We start from the raw sequence: 20,427 nt of genomic DNA, 5'->3' as shown, positions 1-20,427 counted from the left end.
AATTTCCACTTGCAATAATATTCTTCCTTATGGAGAAACTTGGTTTCATCGAAATCAATGTGGTATTTTGTATTGAAACAATGCTTAAAAGTCCATATTAGTTTATGTATTCATGTGTAATGTCAGCATTATGTTCTTTATTTGTGAGAGCAATAAAGTGGATAGTTTCTCCAATATTAAGGGAACCATATGAACAATCAATTCTATAGACAGCTAAATTAAAAATTCACAAATGGTTCTCTCTAGACTCTAATCCTACATAGCAAAGGTCACATTCCTAATCATCTAGTGAATTAGGCATTATATTGAGGCGTTATATTGATGCTTTTTCCTCCAATATTTTTTAGATCTTATTTGAGATTTCCTTTGCCATAAGTTTATGGAGTTGCAATGTGATAGAAAATTGCCTTTAATATCTCTTCCTTGATATTATTCATTTTCTAAAGCTTGATTGTTCAATTTCTATCAAGTGTTCATGAAAAAAAATATATTTAGCTTTATCTTTAGACATCTTATCATCACCATGCTACACAAAAGACAATTCTACTAAACACTAATGCTGCAAGAGAATTTCAAGTCTACATTGAGGTACAAATTGACTAGAGATGTCTGACCTAATATAAGTGTTTGAAAAGAATCAATACAAATCTAAGTCAATTGCTAGGGCATTTAAAGAAGCCAAAAGATGAAACAAAGGAAGTGTGGATACTCACAAAATAATACAAGACCTATGGAGAAAAACTAAGCAAAACCTACAGGGGGTTGGCCTGGGAGGCTTTCCACTATGTCTGCTTCTTTAGCAGCTCCATTGCTCCCCTTCACTAGCAAAACCAAAGCCAACTTAGTCCAAAAATGGCCTCACCTCAAACTTGCCCTAAATCATCCATCCATCCATTGACATCGTGTCTTGTAGCGGAACGGGTTCAATATCCTCTGTCTATATATCCTGTTAGCATTTAATATCCTCTGTCTGTATATAAAAATGAGCAACATTTTCTTTTTTTTTCTCTTATATTCCATTAGCGTCACAATTGCGATGTCATCGGGCTATAATAGAAAAAAAAAAGCCAAAAACACATCACATTTGCCTACCATCGCAAATTGACCCCTAATGTATTAGTGTTATTTTTGAAATTTACCTCATTTGAAGCTTGTAATTGGTCTTTTCATCTTTGATTTTTTAAAAGATCTTTTCCTTCAATATCTCTAGCTCATTTTCATCTCCACTCATCACTTCAAATTTTTGAAATTTGGGTTCTAAGTCAAGAGTTGTTGCAGGTTAATGGAGAGACCTGAAATACATATTTTCAATGCTTCTAAAGTTAACCTTTAAAAAAAAGGATTAATATAAGCCTCTAAAATTAACTTCTAAAAAGAGGTTAAGATGAGCTTACGAAATTAAGATGAGCTTACGAAATTAACCATTAACCCATCTTCCAAAACAAAAAAAATGGTTAAGATAAGCTTACAATCTTAACCATTATCTTGCCCAAAAATGGTTAAGATGTGTTCAAAAAATTAACCTTTTAGAAGGTTAAGGATTAAGCTTATTTAGATGCAAGTCATTGTTCTAGTCAACATCACAAGAGGAGGAATATTATGTTTCTTCAGTCAAGCATTATAGTTTTAGAGTTTTATATGCATTATAGGCACCCAAATGAACATTTTCAATCTAATTCAATAATCATTAGCTTCACTAATGGAAAGGTGGAAAAATTCTATTGATATGAACATGCTCACAGTAAGTCACCCACATGCTTGCTTAAGAAAGGATTAGAAGTGAACCTTACAAAGAAGAAATCTAGTATCACCTAAAGGTAGATATAGCACCTTTGTGCAATCATGTTTCTGTGAGATTCCATATACGAAAAATGTCGGCTATGATTTCCTTTTTACTTGCGCAGAAGATGAAGGAAGATAAATTTTGTCTCAAATAGGGTAATCTCATATAGAGCATGCCAACTATTTGATAAAATTATCCAAACTTCAAATGGATGAATGATAAGGCATGTGATTCATGAAAAGTTTTATGTTTGGTGAACATTGAAATCCCAGTGCAAGGATTCAAAATGGAATAGGATGGAGGTAAGAAAATGATATGATTAACTATTTTTCTATGTTGGATAGTCTATTGGACAACTTTCCACTCTAGAGCACAAGAATATAGAGAAAGGCACTCAAACCATTCATTGAAATGTCTACATGAATGAACACTCCAGCTTGTGAAGAATCAAATACAAAACGAATATGCATGCTTGGAATTAATGTGGAAACTTCATATACATTAAACCCAAAAGCATGAATGCATTCCAATCAATGATATCATAGATAAAGGAAGGAGCAATAGTTTAAAGGTAAATCCAAGCTTTAGTGCAAGTTGAAAGCTATAGTTATTCATCAGATTGCCTTAATAGGAAAACTTTGAGCAATACATAGGTATTTTATGAACAATTTCCAAATTGAACTGTGAAGTCACCAATTTGTGAAGAACCTTGAAGAAATTCAAAGTAATCAACATAAAGGATCAATAGCCAAACCATGATGTATAAATTTAGAGGCCAGATTATGCTCCCATTCTAAAAAGTACACTTCCTAACTTTGGTGATACCATTTTAGGAACTGTTTTCCTTCAAGATTTATGGTCATCTCTTGAGAGTGAAGACATGACCCCTTTAGCCAGAAAGATATTGGAAAGTGATTTGGCTCGAGCAAGAGGGCACCCAATTTCAGTACAATGCCCAGACTTAGTATTGGAAGGCATGAAGGCTTATCATCCAAATACTAGAGAAGTTATTTCATCAAAAAATAAAGTAATTGTTAATCTAGATCCTATCTCTATTGCCATTGCTTTCCAATTGCTTACTAGGGTGCAATATGCCAACATCAATCTAAGAACTACCAAGGAGTATTTTAACATAAATCAAACTCAGTGTTTAAACATTGTTTCCAAGTCATGGCTCTTGCAACCAAGGAAACGAAAATCTCAATTGGCCAAATCCATCTACGGATCATTGTTAAAGGAAGACATAGAAAACATGGTAACTCTATTAAGCGTGATAGTTGGACTTTGAGATTCACATGAATTCAAAGGTTTGATGTTCCTAGTTATTAAAATGGTCTATGAAGGGAAGAAACACATTGATTGGGCTGAAATAATCAGTGACTCACTGCATAGACAACTCATGGAACATTAGGAAAATAGTTGCTTCTACATGACCTCATACCTTTTCTATGCTATTACAAATACCAAAAGTTGGCTAAGGCCTAACCAGCAAGGTATATATGATAATACGACCATGATTTACAATCATCTTCCTCAAATATAGTATGACAATAGCTTGCACCATTTTAGAAGAGTGAATGATGCTTTCACAATGCTGACAATAAGAGAAATCCAAGGAAACATGGGACTTAGAATTTAACCAAAAGAAGCAATGAAAGTACACAAATATGGAAGTGTCTTCATATAGTTCCCAAAGTTCACTTATATCAGGTTAGCTACCTATGATGGGTGTCCCCTAATGCTACCTAGATTTGTTGATGATAAATTTCTCCTAATTGAAATGTGCAGGTAGATTGGTCAAATCAATAAACTCTGTAGGAACAAGAGGATAGATGAAATACCTTTTCCTATCAGCATCAGATATTATAGTTGTGACACCACCATCAGATGAGAGGAATATAGAGAGATCTATTGCCACAATAAATTTGCATCCTTATACTATGTGTTTCCCTTATGATAGTAAAGACTATGTAGTTAATGAGTTAAAGCTAAACCCCGGCCTTGGTCACTTTTTGGCTCTAGAGGACTTTTGGGAGGATTGTGAAAATGATTTCAAAGTTAGGAAGAGAGATTGGATGTGACTTATAGTAATGTAGGTAATAGACTTCAAGGTGGATATTTATGTGATAGGTGTAGATGATGATGAAGGTTCCTTGGTCGATCCATTCTACTATAAGAAAATTGAATTACTAGATCTTCCTCCTATTGATTGGTAAATTCAGGTTTTAAAAAGCCTGAAAGAAGGAACTACCTATGTCCTTAAAAGAATAAGATATTGGGTTAGTAAAGTCAAAGCAGAAAAAGAAGCTATTAAATTCCAAATTAGGGAGAGAAGAGGCAATCAAGGAGAATCATCTCAAATGGCATTAAAGGAAACTTTTGGTGATAAAATGCAACAATTAGATGCAAGTATTCTAGATCAAGATGAAGATCTAAATCATCTGGCTAAGTTTATAGTCAAAAAGAGGAGGACAAAGATGAAAAGTAAATCTACTAGATCAAATCAGGAAGGAAATGAACCTAATATGAAGGATCAAGGAATTTCCCAAGCTATTGAACCACGCATTCCTATTACATCCTCTCATGATGTAACAATCCCTCATTCGAGTCTCTCTCCTCTTGGGATATCATTAATAGACACCACATAGTTGGATAATCAATTATCTAATTTAGAAGATTTAATGATGATTGCTGAAAATATAAAAAGTGACATGCAAGTTTCAAATACTACGCAATCATGGTTCCAATCCAGTCTTCAGAAGAAGAAGAAACTTGTTCAAATGATCCTACCTCCATTTTATGTGATCTCTAGTTTCCTTTAGAAGCCTCATAAAGTGAAAAAGACTAAAGTGATGTCCAGGTTAGCTATTGATAAAACTTTAGGAAATCTATGTGTAGAAATAGCCTAGCCCATAATTGAAAAGAATGTTGATGAAGCATCCGAGTTAGATTTTATTCTGGATAAGGTTGATCTTGGTTCATCTACTATAGAAAGAGACTTTCAAATTTTTGAAGTGACTAGTGCCCAAATGTTACATAGAGCAAAGAATGAGAAAAGAACCAAGGAGCAAGTCTAGATGATGGCCTCTTATAGTAATTCGATTAGCAATTCCTCTAATGAGAGGATAGTATTTACTTCACTAGCATTAGCATGTCCCAATGACATTCTTGATCATGCTATTGTTGAAAGAGTAAACAAAAAAAATTCACATAGCATGATGATTGAAGCTTCGATAAGTAAAATGATAGAAGATTATTTAAAACTCATAACTGGAGTGAAGGAAATATATGCAAAGGTCATTGAATAGATACAAGAAATGTCTAAAGAACTAGAAAGCAGCAAAGAATAGAAAGTCACTAGCAAAAAGTTAGCTAATGAATTACAAGAAATGTCCAAGTTAGACATAAGAACTTTAGTTCTTAAGAAAATTATTGCTAATCCAAGTGTGAATCAAACACATCTTTGGAGTAAAAGTGTTAATTGGAAAATGATAAATATCAGCACAGGGATCACTGAGTTTGAAAAACTAATAGCTTCTTGGGAGTAGATAAAAATGAAAGTCATAGATGAATTAATCTCTACTATCACAGGTGGGGTGGTAGTAGGTGATCTTCAAATTATTGATTTCCAATTTCTTCTTGTCTCTTTAGTATCTAGATTCATTCAAAAATAGAGAATCAAGAATCAGATGGCAAAACTATGATGAAACTCAGTCTAGTCACAGTCACTCTAGAAGATTGCAACATTTCAACCTATCAACAAGAGTTAGAAGAGATCCGGGATAAATACTTCATAGCCAAACTTAGGATGGAGAATATGTTCATTCCAAATTATGATTCAATAATGATTATCCTCGATGCTTATAAGGCTTTCTCGGATAAGTTGGTCATGTCCAAATAGATAGAGTTCATAGCTAGAAGATTAGTGATTGAATATGTATACATCCTTAGATATTCTAGCTAAAGTTTTTTTTTGAAAGTTTTCCTTGCATAGGTTAATTTTATTGAGGTTGATTAACCTCTCTAGAATTACGTATTTTGAGAGTGGTTATTAACCACGAAGAGGTAGTTATTAACCTCTGTGACTATATAAGGGCTTTTTTTTGAATTTGTAAAGGGAATTTTTGGCTTTAGAATAAGGCAACACTATGCTGAAATTTTGATCAAGATATAAACTTTGGATAGTATGTACAATTTTTGTCTCTAAAATCAAAAATCTCTATTATGTTCTTGGTACAAGGAAATGAAATGAGATAAGCTTTTGATTTCTTGTTCTGAAATCAACTACTAATTCTTTCATAGTGAACATTCTCATGGTACTATGTGAATGTTTATGAATGATGAATTTGCATGGTAATACTAGCCCTTTTCAAAGGTAGTTCTTGATCACCTTTGTTATCATTCTTGTTGACTCAAGAAAGTTTTGTTGTCATGTGGTGCATTCATCCTGAATGGCTTTCTCTTAATCTTTAAAGTTTTAGATTCTTTATTTGAAAACCCTTTAAAATTTATATCATACAAGGGAGCTACCACTTTAAATGTAGAGGAAGGCCACATATCAAGGGCCTACCCAACTGTTGTGAATGGTTTGCCACATACACTCCATTGGGCAAATTTTCATAGTGACAAATCTATTCACCAACAGATTTTTGGCAACTCAACTGGGGAGATTAAATGAGTAAAGATTAACAGTCACCTATAATGAAGTACAATGGTGGTACCATGTGAGAACATTTTTCCTACTCTCCAACCAAATCTTGGCTTCTAGGATACCTAGGAGGATATTATTTTAGACTTGAACACCCTAGCTTGGAGGTGTAGATGAAGTGAACATCAAGACCATCAAGTAAATCAAGTTCTTAAAGAAGAAAAAGAGTTTGAGGAAATCTTGGTCATATCCAAGGGCAAATAAATAATAACCACTAAGTTGGTTGACAAACCATAAACCTGGGTAGACAGACAAAAGGGTCTATTAAACAAGGATTTTGAAGCCCTTTGGAAGTTAGATTTCAAGCCAGTTACTCCTAAGAAAAAGAAGAAGGTTAAGTCTATTAGTAGGTCATCTTCACCACCCAAGGCTACTATTTCTCCTACAATGTTTGAAGCCTTGATCCTACCAGGTACCCTTGTACCTCTAGCTATAAATTTGTAGCATTTTAACATCATTCTCCCAACTATGGCACAACAAGCATTGCAACCATTGGTCCCATGGGGAGCTGTTATCAATCCTTTAGCTTTAGGGAACCAGTTACATGACATGCCCATTGGCTCCTGAAAGATTCTTCCTAAGTTTTTTGGGGACGTGAAAGTTACCACTAATCAACACATTAGTGCATTTTTTATGGCAAGCGAGTTTCTTGCAATTCAACATGAAGATGTTTCTATTCATCTTTTTGGTTAAACACTCACAAAATTTGCAGCTAAATGGTTTGGTCAGCTACCGGCTGAATCCATTACATCATGGGTAACCTTGATTTAAGATTTCAAGAGGAGATTTAAAACTGCCAAAGATGAACATTTGCTTCTTTACTAGTTGACTCAAATGAAGAAGGAAATTCATGAGCCAATGTGAGAATTCATTGCTCATTTTAATTTGATAGTAAATCAAATTCTTGTCAACAAAAGACCCATTAAAGAAAATAAAATGAATTTCTTCATTAGTACTCAACCTTCTGATGTAAGCTTTCAAATATGAAGGGCAAGACCCGCTAATTTGGTTGTTGCACAAACTTTGGCTATCAAGGTGGAAGATGACTTGCTTAGTTCAGGAGAATGGAGTCATGATCTACAAAAGGGGAAAGGTAAGCAACCTCCTAATCCTCTATATTAGAAGTTGGCTAATGATGTGTTACAAATCAAAAAGTAGTTGCCCCATGATCCTCATCCTCTATATCAAGATATTCCAAGGAGAAATTATATGCCATATCAACAAAATATACAAGCTAAATGGCTACCCAAGTCAGCACCAAGATTAGCCATTGAACATCCTGCATTGTCTAGAAAATAGGTTGCTATTTGTGATTTTCACCTAACAAAAGATCATGATGGTGCAAGCTATCCTTAGATGGCTAGATTCATGCAAATGCATTTGACAGTGGAGAAAATAGAAGACTATGTGGCTCCTAAAGATGTAACAGAACCTACTACTAGGACCTCTTCCATAAAATTTCTAAAATATGAATCTAATTATAACAAAGATAAAGATATCAATAATCATTCTTGCAATGTAGCTACGCCAAATTGGAGATAGAGATTAGAAGAGAAGTGGGAAAAAGAAGCAAAGGATAAAGCTTCTAATGAGACTGCTAAGAAAATTCTATCTCGAAAGCATACTTCGGAAGAGCCTTCAAAAGAAAAGGAGACAAATAAAGGTAGAATTTCTCCCATCGTGGAAGACTCTTTTGATTTTATTGATCATTGTAGGAAGACCAAAATACAAATTTCTCAGTTGGACTATCTAAAAGCCAACCTACATCAATTAGAAAGGTTGATTCAATGTGTTGGTAAAGGTAAAGGTTCACCTAAAATCACTATCAACCATGCGTCAGGAGTTTCTCCAAAAGAGGAAGATAATTTGCAAGGGCTCATGACTGATAAAGAATCATTTTTTGTAGCTTCTTTGTTAGATAAACCTGATCCCTTCTATGTTTACCTCTATATAGCTAGATGCAAGTTAAGCAATTGTATCATTGATTTAGGTGCATCTGATAATGTCATGCCTTTGAAGGTGATTCATTCACTAGGTCTCTTATTAAACAAACCATCAAGAAAGGTATATTCCATGGAGATGAAACAAGTTCTGCTAGTTGGCCAGTTAAAAGATGCTCAAGTAACCCTTGCAACACATCCAGAGAAGAAGTTAAAATTGAATATCTTTGTTGCTAATATCCCAGCTAATTATGGGATGCTATTGAGAAGAAGTTTTTGTAAAGATCTTGGTGGTGAAATCAAGATGGACATGTCTCATGCCCTTATTCTGATTAGAGATAAAAAGGTTAAACTCAATCCAAAACCTAAAGCTAAATATACAGTCTTGAAATTAGATGATCCAAGGGAGGAAATATTGTATGTTGATACTGGACATGGGATATACATGATGAAATCCACTAAAGAAGATGTAGTTGAGCTTCTTATGCCTAATATAACTAATGAATTATGGTCAATGGAGTTTGATGGAAGTTCTTCTTCTTCTAGTTTAGGTGTTGGGATAGTGTTAAAATCACCAAAAGGAGAGAAATTCCTGAAAGCTTATAAGTTGGCTTTTGAAACTACTAATAATACCATAGAATATGAAGCTCTTCTAATTTGTCTCGAATATGCAAGAGAAAAAGGAATCAAACAACTCAAGGTATCATGAGATGCAGAATTAGTTGTCAATCAGGTAGGAAGACAATATCAAACAAAGAATGCCAAATTGAAGGCATATAGAAATAAAGTGTGGGATGAGATTGAACATTTCGATGATTTTTCTTTATTTTCTATCCCTTATGAATAGAAATCCAAAGCTAATTGTCTTGCAGTCTTTGCCTCTCTCATGATTCATCATCTCAAGTTCAACAAAGATGTTTACATAGTAGAGATGATTCATAGACCCAGTGTGCCTAATAATGATAGACACTTGCAACTTTTTGATGATGATGCACAAATCATTACGTTTCTTGAGGGAAGACCTCCATTTTTAGATTTGAATTTTGAAGGATCATAGAATTATGATGGGACACTGGGGGATAATCTTGAGATTATTCAACTACAAAGTAATGTTATTCCTAGAGGGTTAGTCACCCTTGAGAGTCTTTTTTATAAAGAAGATAAAAGGAAAGAGAAAGTTGAAGATACTAAATCTTCTAATTCTTTGGGTTATGAGAAGATGAACGTTGGTTGTAAAGAAAATCCCAAGATGGTCCTAATAGGGAGAAATTTGTCATTAGAAGAGAAAGAAGAATTCGTAAATTTGCTAAAGGATAATCAAGTCATTTTTGCTTGGGGTTATGAAGACCTTAAGGAATTCATGAATGGAAAATTTAAACATCAGATTCCATTGAAACTTGGTTCAACTCCCTTCTGACAAAAACAAAGGAAATTCAATCCCAAGGTAGCTAATGCTATATTCAATGAAGTTGATAAAATGCTTAAAGCAAGGATTATCTATCCTATACACCATTCAATGTAGGTAGCCAATATCATCCTAAGATAAGAATATGTGTCAACCTCTGAAATTTGAATCAGGTGTCACTTAAAGATAATTATGGGATCCCTATCATGGATCATATTTTGTAATTGGTATCTTATTTAGAGCTCATGTCCATGTTAGATGGTTTCTCTAGTTATAATTAGATTAGTGTGGCATTGGAAGATCAACATAAAACAACTTTTACCACTCCATGGGGTATGTGTGCATACAATTGTATGCCTTTTGGTTTGATAAATACTAGAGCCACCTTCTAGCAAGCAATGGATCACTCATTTGCAAATCTCAAGAACAAGATCATTTTCATGTACCTTGATGATCTTACAGTGTTTTCCAAACATAGAAGAGACCACATATAACATCTAGAAGTTGTCATCCATCAATGTTGAATCCATTGCATCTCGTTGAATCCTAAGAAGTCTATATTTGGAGTGATAGAAGGAGAACTACTTAGAAACTTAGTTTCCAAGGAGGGAATTCAAGTAAACCCTAAAAGGGTGAAAGCTATCCAATAGTTATCACTTCCCATGAGTAAAACAAGGGTCAGGTCCTTTGGGAAAATAAAATTCATAAGGAGGTTCATACTAGACTTCTTTGAGATCACAAAGTCAATTTTAGATATGATGAAAGGGAATACAAATTTTAAATGGACAAAGGAAGGTAAGGCTTCTTTTGAACAAATCAAGACTGCAATTGTTAATGCCCCTACACTTTATCTGCTATACTTACCCAACCTAACAAAGATAATGTTGAGGCCCCAATAGCATTCATGAGTATCCCTCTTAAGGAACATGAATTAAAATACTCTTTGATCAAGAAGAATGCATATGCTCTAGTTAGAGAAGTGAAACAATTTAGGTTTTACATCCTGAACTCTCATTCCAAGGTGTTTGTTCCTGATTTAGCAATGAAGACTATTCTGACACCATAGGAGATCAGTGTGAACAAAAGGGCCTCTTGGATTGCTAAAGTACAAGAATATGATCTTGATATCAAACCTACAAAGCTTATCAAAGGAAAAGGTTTGCATAAAGCTATCACAAAAGGATCTTCCTTAACTAAAGAAGAGATAGAAAAATAAATTCCATTAGTCTTATTCATTAGTAATACCGATGATTGGTTTTCCAATATCACCTTTTTATTGACTTATGGAGAATGTATAGCCCATCTGTCACCCAAAGAGAAGAGGACCTTAAAATTGAAATTTGCAAAGTATGTTATCTGGGGTGATGCTTTGTACAAGAAGGGAATAGATGGTACCTTCCTAAGGTGTGTAGATTCTGAATAGAAAAAGGATTTGCTTCAATTGTTTCATAATGAGGCATGTGGAGGTCATTACTTAGCATCGGTAGCAGCTTACAAAATTTTGAGAAATATTTTTATTGGCCTAGGATGTTCAAAGATGTAGAAGAATGGGTCAAGAAGTGTGACTCTTGTCAATATTTCAAAGGAAGAGTCCAATTAGCAACACTTCCCTTAAAGCTAGTAGTGATTGAAGAACCCTTTCAACAATGGGGTTTGGACTTCATTGGTCCTATCCATCCTTCATCCACTGTCAGACATACACACATTTTAATGGCAACTAATTATTTTACTAAGTGGGTAGAGGCCATCCTAGTTAAAAAAACAACTTCAGAAGTTGTGTGCAGTTTCATCAAGAAAAATATTTTGGTTAGGTTTGGTGTTCCTAACAAAATTATTACCGATAATGCTAAAAATTTCTCCTCCCATGAAATATTAGCTTTTTTCTATCAATATGGGATCATTCTCACTCATTCCTCAGATTATTTCACACAAGGAAATAGTCAAGCAAAATGAAGCTACAAAAACATTATGTCTGTTGTGCAGAAATTGATAGATGTTAATCAAAGGTCTTGGCACAAACACTTATATGATGCATTATGGGTAGATTGTACTAATAAGAAGAGAGCAATAGGACTATCTCCCTTTGAGATCCTATATGCCACTAAACCAATCCTCCCTCTTCCTCTAGAATTATTTTCTCTAAAGCTACAAGATGCTATTGAAAATTATAAATTCAAAGATGCTCTCTAAAATTGAATGTTATATTTGACCAAGCTAGAAGAATAGAGAGATGTGGTTGTAGACAAAATAAAGGAACATCAATCTCATGTAAAGAAGCTATTTGATAAAAAAGCCAAAAAGAGGGTGTTATAGGAAGGTGATCTTGTCTTGCTCTAGAATAAGCATAGAGAGCCAAAGGGTTTACATGGAAAATTTGACTTTGTATGGAGAGGCCCTTTATAGATTAAAGAGGTATGTGGAAAGAACTCCTTTATTTTTTCATACCTAAGTGGTACCTAGTTGCCCTTACCTTATAATGGGAAACACTTGAAGCATTATCATTAGTAGAAGGTGTAGTACACATTTTCATATATAAGTTGTTCTATTTTTGGTGTGGTCTTGTCAGTTTGTGTTGCTTTAGTTTTTCTTTCCCTTGTCCCATTTTTGATGTATGTTCCCTCTTTTGTAAATTGGTCCCTCAGATGACTCTACTTTATAGCCCAATGGATAAGGCACTATTCTAATTGTTCTGGAATTGAGCTTCATCCTTTTCAGTCCTTGTCCCTAGTTAGAGCTAGTTGTTGCCCGCTTATCAAATTGTTTCAATTTGGTTATTTTTGAAATTTTCCTCATTCGAAGCTTTTAATTGGTCTTTTCATCTTTGAGTTTTTTAAAGATCTTTTCCCTCATTTTCATCTTCTCTCATCACTTCAAATTTTCAAAATTTGGGTTCTGAGTCAAGAGTTGCCGTAGGTTAATGGAAAGACCTAAAATACATATTTTCAATTCTTTCATCAACCATTAAGAGGTTAATATAAGCTTCTAAAGTTAACCTTTTAAAAAAAGGGTTAATACAGACCTCTAAAATTAACTTCTAAAAAGAGGTTAATATGAGCTTATGAAATTAACCACTGACCCATCTTTTGAAACAAACAAAATGGTTAAGATAGGCTTACAATCTTAACCATTAACTTGCCCAAAAATTCGTAAAGATGTGTTCAAAAAATTAACCTTTTAGAAGGTTAAGGATTAAGATTATTTAGATGCAAGTCATTTTTATAGTCAACATCATGGGAGGAGGAGTATTATGTTTCTTCAGTCAAGCATTCTAGTTTTAGAGTTTTATATGCATTGTAGGCACCCAAATGAACATTTTCAATATGATTTTATAATCATTGGGTTCACTAATGGAAAGGTGGAAAACTTATGTATATGAACCTACTAATAATAAGTCACCCACATTCTTTCTTAAGAAAGGATTACGAGTGAACCTTGCAAAGAAGAAATCTAGTATCACCTAAAGGCAGATACGACACCTTTGTGTAGTCATGTTTCTGTGAGATTCCACATATGAAAAATGTCAAATATGATTTCCTTTTTACTTGTACAAAAAATGGAGGAAGATAAATTATGTCTCAAATAGGGTAATCTCATACATAGCACACCAAATATTTGACAAAATTATCCAAACTTCAAATGGATGAATGATAAGACATGTGATTCATGAAAATGTTTATGTTTGGTGAACATTGAAATCCAAGCTTGAGAATTCAAAATGGTATAGGATAGAGGCAAGAAAATGATATGATTAACTATTTTTCTGTGTTGGATAGTGTATTGGACAACTCACCACCCTAGAGCACAAGAATATAGAGAAAGGCACTCAAACCATTTTCTGAAATGTCTACATGAATGAACACTCTAGCTTGTGAAATATCAAATGCAAAGAAAATACATATGCTTGGAATTAAAGTGGCAACTTCATCTACATTAAACTTGAAAACACGAACACATTCCAATCGATGATATCATAGATAAAGGAAGGGCAATAGTTTAAAGGTACATCCAAGCTTCGATGCAAGCTGAAAGCTACAGTTATTCATTAGATTTCCTTAATAGGAAAACTCCAAGCAATACATAGGTATTTTATGAATAGTTTCCAAATAGAATTGTGAAGTATCCAATTTTTGAAGAACCTTGAAGAAATTCAAAGTAATCAATAGGAAGTATCAATAGCCGAACCATGAAGTATAAATATCAAAGGCCAGATTATGCTCCTATTTTAAAAAGTACACTTCCTGACATTGGTGATACTATTTTAGGAAGCGTTTTCCTTCAAGATTTTTTGTCGTCTCTTGAGAGTGAAGACAGGAGCCCTTTCACCAAAAAGATATTGGAAAGAAATTTGGCTCGAATAGTAGTGCCCAGACCTAGTATTGTAATGCATGAGGGCTTGTCATCCAAATACTAGAGAGTCTATTTCATGAAATAATAAAGTAATTTTTCATCTAGATCTTGTCTCTATTGCCATTGCTTTCCAATTGCCTACCAGGGTGCAATATGCCAACATCAATCTAAGAACTGCCAAGGAGTATTTTATCACAAATGAAACTTAGTGTTTAAACATTGTTGCTAGGTCATGGCTCTTGCAACCAAGGAAAGGAAAATCTTAGTTGGCCAAATCCATCCACAGATCATTGCTAAAGAAAGACATAGCAAACATAGTAACTCTATTAAGCAGGATAGCTGGACTTTGAGATTCACATGAGTTCAAAGGTTGGATGTTCCTATTTATTAACATGGTCTGTGAAGGGAAGCAACACATTGATTGGGCTGAAATTATCAGTGACTCACTACATAGACAACTCATGGAACTTTAGGAAAATGATTGCTTCTACATGACCTCATACCTTTTCTATGCTATTGCAAGTACCAAAAGTTAGCTAGGGCTTAATCGAAAAGGTATATATGATGATACAAACATGATTTATAGTCATCTTCCTTAGATATAGTATGAAAATAGCCTGCAACATTTTAGAAGAGTGAATGATGCATTCACAATGCTGACTGTAAAAGAAATCCAAGGAAACATGGGACTTAGAATTTCACCTGAACCAGTAATGAAAGTACAAAAATATGAAAGTGTCTTCATACAATTCCCAAAGTTCACTTATATTAGGTTAGCTGCCTATGATGGGTGTCCCCTAATGCTACCTAGATTCATTGATGATAAATTGCTCCTAATTGAAATGTGCAGGTAGATTAGTCAAATCAATAAACTTTGCAGGAACAAGAAGATAGATGAAATACCTTTTCCTATTGACATCGAATATTATAGCTATGACACTGCATCAGATGCAAGGAATATAGAGAGATCCGTTGCCACAATAAATTTTTATCCTTATAGTATGTGGTTCCCTTATGATAGTAAAGGCTATAAAGTTAATGAGTTAAAGCTAAACCCTAGCCTTGGTCACTTTCTAGCTCTAGAGGACTTTTGCGAGGATTGTGAAAATGATTTTGAAGTCTAATAGAGAGATTGGATGTGACTTATAGTAAGGTGGGTAATAGACTTCTAGGTGGATATTGATGTGATAGGTGTAGATGATGATGAAGTTTCCTTGGTCGATCAACTCTACTATGAGAAAATTGAATTACTAGATCTTCCTCCTATTAATTGGTCAATTCAGGAGTTAAAAAGCCTAAAAGAAACAACTGCATATGTCCTTAAAGAAACAAGAGATTGCGTCAGTAAAGTCAAAGTAGAAAAAGCAACAACTAAATTCCAAAGTAGGGAGAGAAGAGGCAATCAAGGAGAATCATCTCGAATGGAATTAAAGGAAACTTCTAGTGAGAAAATGTAGTAATTAGATGCAAGTGTTCTAGATCAAGATGAAGATCTAAATCATTCGGCTAAGTTTATGGTCAAAAAGAGGAGGACAAAGATGAAAAGTAAATCTACTAGATCAAATTAGGAAGGAAATGATCCTAATATGAAGGATCAAGGAACTCCCCAAGCTGTTGAACCACACATTCTTGTTACATCATCTCATGATGTAGAAATCCCTCATTCGAGTTTCTCTCTTTCTAAGATATTATTAATAGACATCACATAGTTGGATAATCAATTATCTAGTTTAGAAGATTTAATTATGATTTCTAAAAATATAAAAGGTGACATGCAAGTTTAAGATGCTATGCAATCATGGTTCTAATCTAGTCTTCAAAAGAAGAAGAAAGTTTTTCAAATGATCCCACCTCCATTTGATGTGATCTCTAGTTTCCTTTAGAAGCCTCCTAAAGAGAAAAAGACTAAAGTGATGTCCAGGTTAGTTGTTGATAAAACTTCAGGCAATCTAAGTGTAGAAATAACCAAGCCCATAATTGAAAAGAATGTTGAAGAAGCATCTGAGTTAGATTTCATTCTGGATAAGGTTGATCTTGGTCCATCTACTATAGAAAGAGACGTTCAAAATTTTGAAGTGACTATTGTGAAAATGTAACAAAGAGAAAAGAAGGAGAAAAGAACCAAGGAGAAAGTCCAAATGCTAGTCTCTTACATCAATTTGATTAGCATTTCCTCTAATGAGAAGACAATAGTTACTTCACCAACCTTAGCAGGTCCTGATGGCATTCTTGATCGAGTAGTTGCTAAAAGAGTAAATAAACAAAAGTAACACAGTATGATGATTGAAACTTGGATAAGAAAAATGATAGAAGATGCTTCAAAACTCATAACTAGAGTGAAGGAAATATATGGAAAAGCCATTGAACAGATACAAGAAATTTCTAAAGAACTAGAAATCAACAAAGAAGAGAAATTCACTTAGCAAAAAGTAGCTGACAAATTACAAGAAATGTCCAAGTTAGACGCAAGCACTCTAGTTCTTGAGAAAATTATTGGTAATCCAAGTGAGAATCAAACACATCTCTAGAGTAAAAGTGTTAATTGGAAAATGATAAATATCACCAAAGGGATCACTAAATTTGAAAAACTAATAACTTCTTGGGAGTAGCTAAAAATGAAAGTTACAGATGAGTTAATCTCTACTATCACAAGTGGGTAAGTAGTAGGTGATCTTCAATGTATTGATTGCCAATTTATTCTTGACTCTTTTAGTATCTAGATTCAGTGAAAAATAGAGAATTGAGTATCAAATGTGAAAACTATGATGAAACTCAGTCTGGTCACAGTCACTCTAAAAGATTGCAACATTTCAGCCTATCAACAAGAGTCAGAAGAGATGTAGGATAAATATTTCACAGCCAAACTTAGGATGGAGAATGTGTTCATTCCAAATTATGATTCTATGATGATCATCCTCGATGCTTATAGGGCTTTTTGGGATAAGTTGGTCATTTCCAGATAGATAGAGTTCATAGTTAGAAGATCAGTGATTGAATATGTATACATCCTTAGAAATTATAGCTAAAATTTTGTTTTGAAAGTTTTCCTTGAATAGGTTGATTTTATTGAGGTTAATTAACCTCTCTAGAATTACATATTTTGAGAGTGGTTATTAACCAGGAAGAGGTAGTTATTAACCTCTGTGTCTATATAAGGGCTTTTTTTAACTTTTTAAAGGGACTTTTTGGCTTTAGAATAAGGGAACACTATGCTGAAATTTTGATCAAGAGATAAATTTTGGAAAGTATGTACAATTTTTGTCTCTGAGATCAAAAATCTCTATTATGTTCTTGGTACAAGGAAATGAAATAAGATAAGATTTTGATTTCTTGTTCTAAAATTAACTACTGATTCTTTTGTAGTGAAAATTCTCATGGTATTGTGTGAATGTTTATGAATGATGAATTTGCATGGTAATACTGGTCCTTTTCAAGTGTCGGTCTTGATCAACTTTGTTGTCATTCTTGTTGACTCAAGAAAGTTGCAAGGTCATGTGGTGCATTCGTCTTGAACAACTTTCTCCTAATATTTAAAGTTTTAGATTATTTATTTGAAAACCCTTTAAAATTTATATCATATGAGGGAGCTGCCCCTCTAAATGTAGAGGAAGGCTGCATATCAAGGGCCTATCCAACTATTTTGAACAGTTTGCCACATACACTCCATTGGGAAAATTTTACAATGACAAATCTATTTAGCAATAGTGCCTTGCTTACATCAGCAAAAAAAATTGTGCATAGGCTGATGTGTTAGATGACTAGATGTATTGTACTATAAGGACAACACATGGCATAGGGCCTTGATGATGTGTTAGGTGTAGTTGGTGGCTGACGTGGTGCTGAAAGCTTCTATACAACAGTGACTTGTCAATAGGTACACATGGCACTGATGGCAGATCTCCACATGGCTCTATGTAGAATCGGATGTGTGTCAATGTGTGAAGGGAATTTTCTACCACATGGACTTGAAAGGACATGGGAAAGGATAATTGGCAGGAAGCTTGTTTCTACTTCCAAAAATAAACCTCATCGGGTTGGAAATTAATTTTCGCTAGAGATTGATAATGAGTGCCAATTAAAATTTTTGATGCCAAAAAAAATAAGTTACTACATTGTACATAGAAATAGCCTTGCGGTGACAGTTTTAAATAAGTAGTGACCAGGGAGAAGAAGGGATAGCTGGCAAGAGTGTTGTGGGTTTATCCCACATGCACTACATAGAGGTCTTTAGACTTGTTTGAAAGAATTTCCACCACAATGTAAAAATAGTCAAGTTCCCTGCTTTAACTTATGAAGCACCCGCCAGTTATGTGAGTGGCTAATCTAGTGAAGGGTTTGATGTCGATATATGTGATACTATCACTATTGTAATTTCACCATTGAAGGAATATTCCTCAAAATATTCTCAACATAGGGGAATATGCTCTACAAAAAAAAAGTTATACCTCCAAATTATAAAGCTAGGGTCTCATTGCCTAGTTTTGCTAAAAAAAATTCTCTATTAGCCTGACTAGGTGTAAAAAAATATTCAAAAAAATACAATAAAAAATACAGAAAAAAATTATAGATATGAAAATCAACTAATGAGATCTACAAAAGACCATACCTGAACTATAAATCGAGGCTTCCGGGTGCCGATTTGCAAAAAAAGTTTGCCTCACAGTTGACTTCGGCCTAAGGTAGCTGAGCTTATAGTTGATCTTCACTGAATCAACATTTCAGATGCAATGACGAGGTCAAATCTGACTCTAGATGCTCCCAATTTCTATAGTACTCTAGATTTGGGTTGAGGTGTTGAAGCAACAATTATCTTGAATGGCTATGTGATGAGAAAATCTCCAAGCTCTAATACCATGTAAGAATTTTCCTTACAAAAAAATTCACTCAAGAACTAAGAACTCAAACACAAGCATAACTGTAGATCATAAAGAGAGAGTATGATCAGAATAACAATATATTCATTCAATATGCCTTGAAGTACACTAGAAGTTCCTATATATAAAGGCCTCTAAGATGCATCTAGAATGCATCTGAATTAGCTACATGATAAGTCGTACAACCAGACACATGTCCACTACATATGCGTTATCCTCCATTAAGCACGAAATTAAGTGTGATGATGAGAGGATAAGCCTACAAGGGTGTGACATGCAAATCAATGTTGTAAGATAACATGTGCTAAAACGGGAGTGCAAATAATTATGTTGTCAACATGACAACTCAAAAAGGTGAACAAAATCCTAAGTGTCTCAAAAAATAAAATAATAAAATAATACAAAATAATAAAATAATGCATTAACCTAAATAAACTTAAGTAAGTCTAAATAGTAAATACATATTTACACCAATACTTATAAATAACTTATTTTGGACTAATAATCTCATGATGCTTTTGTAGGAAATAATGTTTTCTTTGATTATCTTTTTTATATGACATTGATGGTATTTGGACCCACCATATGTAAAAGGTACATAATTTCATAACATTGCTACAATATTTTTCTTTTACTCCATTTATTATACCATATTAAAGTTATTGATCTAATTTTTTTTTACTTTTTTAAAAGATGGAATGACTAAGGTCCTAAATTAAAAAATCAACTCATTACATCCTTTTGAGGACCTTTTTGGAAAAAATATTTTTGGCACTGCCCTATTTCTTAAAAGAGCATCAAAACATATAAAGACTATGAGGGACCAATATAGAAGGGGTCTAAAGGAGAACCCAAAAAATTGCCATCCGTCTATGATTCCACCAATGGAGTGGAATGAAATAATAGAAGATGCAAAAGAGAAAAGGCTACATGATAATAAAAGAAATCAACCAGAAGAGGGAAAAACAAGGTATGTCATGATAGTATTAAGTAGAATGTAATCATACACTAATTAGTGATATTTGTAAATATATAATCTATCATGTTTCAAATTGTTCATAAACTATAGGACACATCAGTGGCTACAAAAGAGAGATTGGAAAAGCTTGGCGAAAACAAACTTAGCTTTGGTGGCTATATGAATCTTTAGTCTCAACTTGTAAGTAGTAGCAATGGAATTTCATATTATTTTTTAATATAATGTTGAAAATAATTTTGTTTAATCAAATCATACAAGAAAATTTGAAAATATTAAGCAAAAAATTATAGGTCACATAATTCAACGTAGAGCTCACGAATGAATTTGAAAAAAAAAAAATTCCTTGAAGGAAGGCTATAAAGTCATGGTTGCATGCCTATGCCAAGAATCT

At 33.8% G+C, this 20,427-nt stretch overlaps 1 protein-coding gene across 1 annotated transcript in view; it reads right to left on the bottom strand.

Annotated features, from left to right (window-relative positions):
• Window positions 1-741: 741 nt before the first annotated feature.
• The window catches only part of LOC149541465 (leucoanthocyanidin reductase-like), a 33,923-nt gene continuing 14,237 nt past the window's right edge, over window positions 742-20,427 (bottom strand). The window contains exon 4 of the mRNA XM_089795614.1: window positions 742-821. Within this exon, the coding sequence (XP_089651740.1) occupies window positions 742-821 (80 nt within the window). The remainder of the gene's footprint in view (window positions 822-20,427) is intronic.

This window comes from Cupressus sempervirens, chromosome 8 (assembly GCF_028749045.1).
Source record: "Cupressus sempervirens isolate cs-2001-9-10 chromosome 8, ASM2874904v1, whole genome shotgun sequence".
NCBI lineage: Eukaryota > Viridiplantae > Streptophyta > Pinopsida > Cupressales > Cupressaceae > Cupressus > Cupressus sempervirens.
Note: the sequence above shows the minus strand (reverse complement) of the source record. Positions and strands in the feature narration are given on the sequence as shown.